The sequence below is a fragment of the Morone saxatilis genome, unplaced genomic scaffold (assembly GCF_004916995.1).
Source record: "Morone saxatilis isolate NCDOM2014 unplaced genomic scaffold, NCSU_SB_2.0 Contig19, whole genome shotgun sequence".
In the NCBI taxonomy this organism is placed as follows: domain Eukaryota; kingdom Metazoa; phylum Chordata; class Actinopteri; family Moronidae; genus Morone; species Morone saxatilis.
Window position 1 is genome coordinate 9,648,585 of NW_023339751.1, and position 6,767 is coordinate 9,655,351.

At 41.3% G+C, this 6,767-nt stretch overlaps 1 protein-coding gene across 1 annotated transcript in view; it reads left to right on the forward strand.

Moving 5' to 3' along the window:
• The window catches only part of ercc6 (excision repair cross-complementation group 6), a 15,563-nt gene extending 10,368 nt beyond the window's left edge, over nt 1-5,195 (forward strand). Inside the window, exons 14-22 of the mRNA XM_035663976.1 lie at nt 306-524; nt 901-1,011; nt 1,595-1,714; nt 1,967-2,061; nt 2,540-2,685; nt 2,822-3,379; nt 3,473-3,641; nt 3,735-3,813; nt 3,917-5,195. Coding sequence (XP_035519869.1) covers nt 306-524; nt 901-1,011; nt 1,595-1,714; nt 1,967-2,061; nt 2,540-2,685; nt 2,822-3,379; nt 3,473-3,641; nt 3,735-3,813; nt 3,917-4,372 — 1,953 coding nt within the window. The 3' untranslated portion in view covers nt 4,373-5,195. The remainder of the gene's footprint in view (nt 1-305; nt 525-900; nt 1,012-1,594; nt 1,715-1,966; nt 2,062-2,539; nt 2,686-2,821; nt 3,380-3,472; nt 3,642-3,734; nt 3,814-3,916) is intronic.
• Nucleotides 5,196-6,767: the final 1,572 nt, after the last annotated feature.

Here is a 6,767-nt window from a genome sequence, read left to right on the forward strand (position 1 = left end):
CGCACACACTCTTACAGACATATTCAGTGGTCACTCTCAGTCCATTAACCACCATTATTAATGCAGTGACTGTTGGGCTTTCATCAAGAAACGCGGCCTTTATTGTCCGTAAATAAATTATGTAACTCATTCCTGTAGGCTAAAGTAAATGTGTTTATTTGTTTAAAGGTGCAACGCTGTGAAAAGCAGTGAATTCTACCAAACTTCTGTACCAGTTTTGTCACCTGCGACTAATTCTGTGTTAATGAAGGAAACAGTCTATTTAAGAAGCTCTTTTTCTTTTCCTTTTTTTGGGTACCGTTTAGGTATTCTCAGGTTTAATAGCGCTACGTAAGATCTGTAACCACCCGGACCTTTTCTCTGGCGGACCCCGGATGTTAAGGGGAATCCCAGAAGACCAGCTCACTGAGGAGGAACACTTCGGCTTCTGGAAACGCTCAGGAAAACTGATAGTGGTGGAGTCACTGCTGCGTCTCTGGTTCAAACAGGGCCACAGAGTCCTGCTCTTCACGCAGTCTAGACAGGTTAGGAACACATTGTTCTGACTGTCTGATTCATCTACCAATCACTTTTCCAATTAATTCTCATGATCGCTTGTAGATGTTGTCTCCGCATTTGTTGTTGTGTACGTACAACCCCTGTGCTTGTAAACCTAGAGAGAGAGAGAGAGAATGTGAGGGAGGCCCCAGCTGTTGCAGTCAATACCAATGAGATTATACCTCAGAGGGAACCTGAGACCCTCCCTGTCGGTATCTCTGTCCATGTAATATTAATCTGCTTTAATCCTTTCAGAGATAATCCAAACCTCAGCCCCTCTTTCCCTCTCTCTGTTTCACTCCCTGTCTCCTTTTTTTCCCCCCACAATCTATCTGCTTATTTTATCGCGTCCCTCCTTTCCAGATGTTGGACATCTTCGAGGTATTTGTGAGAGAGAATAACTACTTGTATCTGAAAATGGACGGCACTACCCCAATAGCTTCCCGACAGCCCCTCATCGCTCGCTACAACGAGGTAAGGATTAGTCATCCCTAATGGCTCTGAGTGTTTCCCATGAAAATCCCGTCCTGAGGGACAAACGGCTTCAGTGGAAGCCTGCACACCCTGAGGTGGAAACACTAATTGGTGACAATCTGTTGTTAAAACTGTATGTACCTTTATTGTCTCTGTATTCAAAAATCATTACGCATATATGTGTAACTTCAGAAGAAAGAATATAAAATTATAGCTAATGAATAGTAAATAGTATTCAGATTCTCTTCAAATGTTTAGCAAAATCTGTATTTTTTTAATTGAACGTGTTAAAGTTACAATTTTTATAACAATTAAAATGTTTTCTTGTTAGTGAGAATAACATAACCAAAAGCCAAGATTAAATTAAGATATTTGATTCTCTTTATATAGTGTAATTTAATCTGAAAAACAGGACATCCTTGTCTTACTTTGATATTACCTTCAATTGTTGGTTAACAATTTACTGATTAAATGTAGTGTTACAATTATACCTCAAAGTGATTTTCAAAAAGAAGTATAGAAACCATATACATGATGTTTATTAATCAGTGACATTTTTTCCCTTGACTTTTTTTTCTTACAGGACAAATCCATTTTTATCTTCTTGTTGACCACTAAAGTCGGAGGTCTGGGAGTCAATCTGACTGGAGCCAACAGAGTCATCATCTATGACCCAGACTGGAACCCCAGTACCGACACACAGGTAAGACAGAAACACACATTCGATAGTTCAAATTAAACATTTACTAGATGCATTATTTCTCATGGATTTGTATTTTTCTGTTTATGTACGTCTGTTATTTGCAACTTAAAAATGACTTACATTTCCAGTTGGACACCAGCTTTTCCTGCTTCACACCATTTTTTCCTTGTTTACTTTAAGCCTGAAGAAAACTTGACTGTGTGTTTCAGATCATTTACTTTCGTTATTTATTTGAATGTATTGTGTTCATAGGCACGGGAGCGAGCATGGAGGATCGGTCAGAAGCAGCAAGTGACGATCTACAGACTGCTGACTGCAGGGACCATCGAGGAGAAAATCTACCACAGGTCAGAGCACAGTTTTTATATTGTTTAACGTGATGCTTAACCATGAGCACTTCCGTATACAGGATATTCAAACACAAAACTCAAGCACTGTCTTTTGTGCTTTCTCTCAGCCGGTTTAGCATTTTTGTTGTCTTTCCATTGACTTCACATGTTCATGAATGTTGGTAATAACATGACTAATTGCTCACATCACTGTATTACTACTTGCACTATCCCAGTTCTCAGTAATTGAAAAGCTTTCCTGCATTATTAAATGGCCAATCTAGGACTGCTAAACTGTTGCTCTGTTTGGTTTGGGTCTGTGAAGTGCTTTCAAAAAGCAAGTTGGAAAAACTGTGGGGATTCTATTTTGGTACCTGCAGTAGTGCGGTTAACTAATTTTCTCATCCATCAGCCAAACTACTCTGTGGTGACAGAGGATCAGGGTTGCCTGCTGGGGTAAAGTATCTAATTCTGTTTTTTATCTGTTGTAATTCAGGCAAATCTTCAAACAATTTCTGACCAATCGTGTTCTGAAGGACCCTAAACAAAGACGGTTTTTCAAGTCTAATGACATCTATGAGCTCTTCACCCTGTCAGACCCGGATGGAGCTCAGGGAACAGAGACCAGTGCCATATTTGCAGGTCTGCAATTTTTTCTTTTTGTTTGTTTGTTTTGTTCTTACCAGAGAAACATTTTATTGTCCAGTTATTAGTATCCAAATCTCTTCCAAAAAGAATCCACCTGAAAGGTTTTTTTTTTGGTATGATTCTCTTACAGGTACAGGTTCTGATGTTAAGGCACCCAAGAAACCTGAAAGACCAAGGCTGTCACACACGGCAAACCATGGCAGCCATGTACATAAACACTCCTCAATAAACATTCCTGCATTAAGGGATGGAAACAGTTCTCCGTGCAATAAAAACTCTCAGGGTAAACCAAATGTCCCGACGGACAGTCAAAGCAGCAACCATAATGGCAATATTTCAGCAAATACACAGCATACAGGGCAAAATAACAGAGACTGGGATGCAGCCCAGCCAGGACTGAAAAACTCAAACTCATCCAGCTCTCACCAACACAGAGACAAAGACTCTGCCCTGAGTAGCCCACAGAAACACAGGGAGAAGAGGAAGCACTGCGACTCCACTGACTCAGACAAACACAAACACAAACATAAGAAACGCAAACGCACACAGGATGCTCGGTTTGAAGGCCAGCGCATCTCTCACTTGGTGAAGAAAAGAACTTATAAGAAAGGGGAGGGAGAAGACAATGAGACCGGTGACCAGAAGAAATCCGACGATTATGTCTTGGCAAAGCTCTTCAAGAAATCTGGTAAGCTTTATCCTGCCATATCCTGGCATGGTTTATTCAGTAAAATAATAAGCTACTTTGTTGACTCTTATTTTTGTTGCTCGTCTTCTTCAGGTATCCACAGTGTGATGCAGCATGACACCATCATGGAGTCCTCCAACCCTGACTATGTTCTTGTAGAGGCAGAAGCCAACAGGGTGGCCAAAGATGCCCTGAAAGCCCTTAAGGTTTCTCGCCAGAAGTGCAGGCTGCCCTTCAATAGACCCCCTCCTCCACCTGCAAGGTACACAGTCTCACACGCTGGAAAAGTTAAGAGCTGCACTTATCTAATTTAAAACAAACATATCTAAGTTTTTCCCCTCGTTTGGTCTCTCAGGAAACGTTTTGGACAAAAGAAGAATTCTCTCCTGATTGTACCGTCTGTTCAGTCTGTCCCTACTCCCAGCAAATGCAAGGTAACAGTAGCGTTATTGTGAAAAAAGATATGCAGCGCAATTATGGCAGTTATTTTGCATTTGTGATGCCATGTTGTGTAAATTCATTTGTTTCTCTCTTCAGGATGCTGCTATTATAAATAAGTCTGTGTCAAAGAAGCCTGGTTCAGGAGCTCATTTCAGTGGGGAGGGGCCAGAAAGTGAGTCAAACTCCGCCCCACTCTCCTCTTCCTCCCTGCTGGCCAAGATGAGAGTGCGCAATCACATCAGCCTGCCCTCCAGCCAAAGAGAAGAAGCAGAAGCAGAGGAACAGGAGGACGGCTCTGAAGCTCCGGGAACGAGCTCCTCCCCAGCTCCGCCCACTGAGCACGACGAGCTGCTGGTCGACCTGCGCAACTTCGTAGCTTTCCAGGCGAATGTGGACGGACAGGCCACCACCAAGGAAGTGCTAGAGTATTTCAAACCAAGATTGACCCAGCAACAGGCGCCTGTCTTCAGGGAGCTGCTCAGGAGCATCTGTGAGTTCCATAGGACTTCTGGTCAGGAAGGCATCTGGAGACTGAAGGAGCACTTCCGCTGAGCGAAGCACAGATGAAAGAGTGAACTGTGATGCATATTTGAGTACTTGTTAGTCTATAGGTCTGCAGTCTACAATATCACCTTGTTTTTTGGTACTTTTTTATGTTGTTGGCTGTCAAACTGAGAAGTCTGTCTGACAAAAGTACATTGGTCACACTAGATCAAAATGGGTAATTTAACATTATTACAGTTATGGAAGAACCATATTGAAGGAAGGCCGTTTTACTGTACAATGGACTATTGGGTTAGCTTATAAACTCCCATGATTATCCATTAATTATCAGTTAACCAACTCTTGAAGGGACCGTGTATAATTAGTTTGAGCTGTAATCTGAGTTGGTTAGACTTTAGTGTTTGTTCAAGCGTTATTGCAATTACTTCTGTTGCTGTTTAGTGCTGTTTGTGCCTGGTTATACTTGAATTCACTTGTTTTCTATTTGTCTGAAAGTTAAAACTTAATTACCTTGAGTAATGGTTTACTCACAGGTGTTACTTGCTTTCAACATTTGTATGTTAACATTCTCACTTGTGTCATATTTTGTAATATGCTGTAGTTTGTCATTTTGTAAATATGACCAAATCCCCACAGGTTTGGTAGATTTTGTACTGAATGGCTTGTCTTAAACTATGAACAATTATAGGGGTAGGGGTGGGGAGATGGGGGTATTCAAATGATATTCAAATGATATTCAAATGACCTACCTCCAATTATTTGTGTACAACTGACGAAAAAAATAAAAGTTATGTTGCTGCCATGTTTTATAAAAAATAAAAAATAAAGCTTTGAATGCACTGTCTTGCATATAATGTATGCAATAAACCTTTGTAACTACTTTCCTGATTGGTTATTTGAAATGCACACAGGATCAGGGTAAAGGAAGACGGAAGATGATGAGTCAGTAAATACAGGTTACATTTCTATATTCACCACAATAAAGGTTGTAAATATTTACATTTTTATATATATTATATTTTATTTATTTTTTTGCTCACTGTCCTGAAAAGAATTAGAGTTTGACCAGAGTGTGGGATTGTGGTGCTGACCAAGGTCCTGAAATGTATTCTGATATCATGTAAACGTGGGACCCCAAATCTGAAAACCTTGTTAAAGTTTACTTATAAAATTGTTTCTAACCAACGGAGATGAGTTTTTAATTTCATTAGTCATTTAAGTAACCATCAGAGGAGGGAGAGGAGAGGCGCTGACAGGAAGCAGAGACACACACTGCAGGCCTGCACTCTTGTCAGAGTTGTCTAGACCAAATATTGGGATAAAGTTATCAACCGTTATTTGATTTCAATTTTCTCCACGCACCTCGCCGAGGTCATAATAACAACTTTATTTTCAGTGGTGCATAAATTAATTACGCGCATTTAATAACTAAAATATCATTATATTCCCCCTTTAATAACATAAACGCTGCACGCCAGGGAAACCCTTAATAGCGCGGGGCCCTGTAACTGGCCATTATCCGCCTGTAATGATATTACAGAACCAATTACGCGCCATTAGAAGGGATTTTCTGCACTTTATGTGGTTTAGTCCAATCCCGCACTCCTCTTCTAAATTTCAGCTGCTTCTCGAAGCCTCATTTTGCCTCCACCTCAGAGACGCATGGCGTCTGCGCTCTGCCGTCCCAGATGCGCTTTAAAACTAATTGAAAGGGTCCCGCAGCAGATCATTTATCTGAGGAAGCGAAATAAATCGCAGGACCCCTTGCTGTGAACAAAATCAAAAATTTGGCCTTGTGAGTGTTCTACATGCGCAACCCCTTGTAAAGTGGACCCCCTAACACACCCTGACGAGCAATTAACCCACCCGACAGTCAATCTAAAACCCAAAAGCAGTCATCCTCCTTTTTTTAATATATGAAAGAACCAAATAAAAAGTGCAGCGGGTATGTGTGCATGTTTATGGTTAGGGAATATGCTTGACTCTGGAATAACAATCACTTGTGATGAATTTTTTTGGCACCAGAGCAGAGCTGCCGTTTGCCACCCTGGGTATATCTCCCCTCTTTCTGTCTTTCTCTCTCTCTAACACACGCAGACACACACACACTCGAGCTAGTCATACATCCAGTCAGCCATAGTCATACCCTGTCATGAGACTGAGTGAGCGTGTGCAGGAAGCTAGATCATTGTTTGAATAAAGACTGCGGCCTGTGTGTGTGTGTAGCTCGGGGGCTGTGAGGTCACTGTAGCACAAATAGGCCGCACAATGAAATGCACTTTCTGTAAAGGCAGAGGTAGGAAGCAAGAACGCTGACCAACTTAAGCTGCAGCTGGTAAAAGCAAACTCACACGAGACAATTTTCCTTGGAAGCTGACGGGACAGATTATACCGTTACTGAAAAAAATAAGGCCCTTGTGACCACTCCCAACTCATCAAAGAT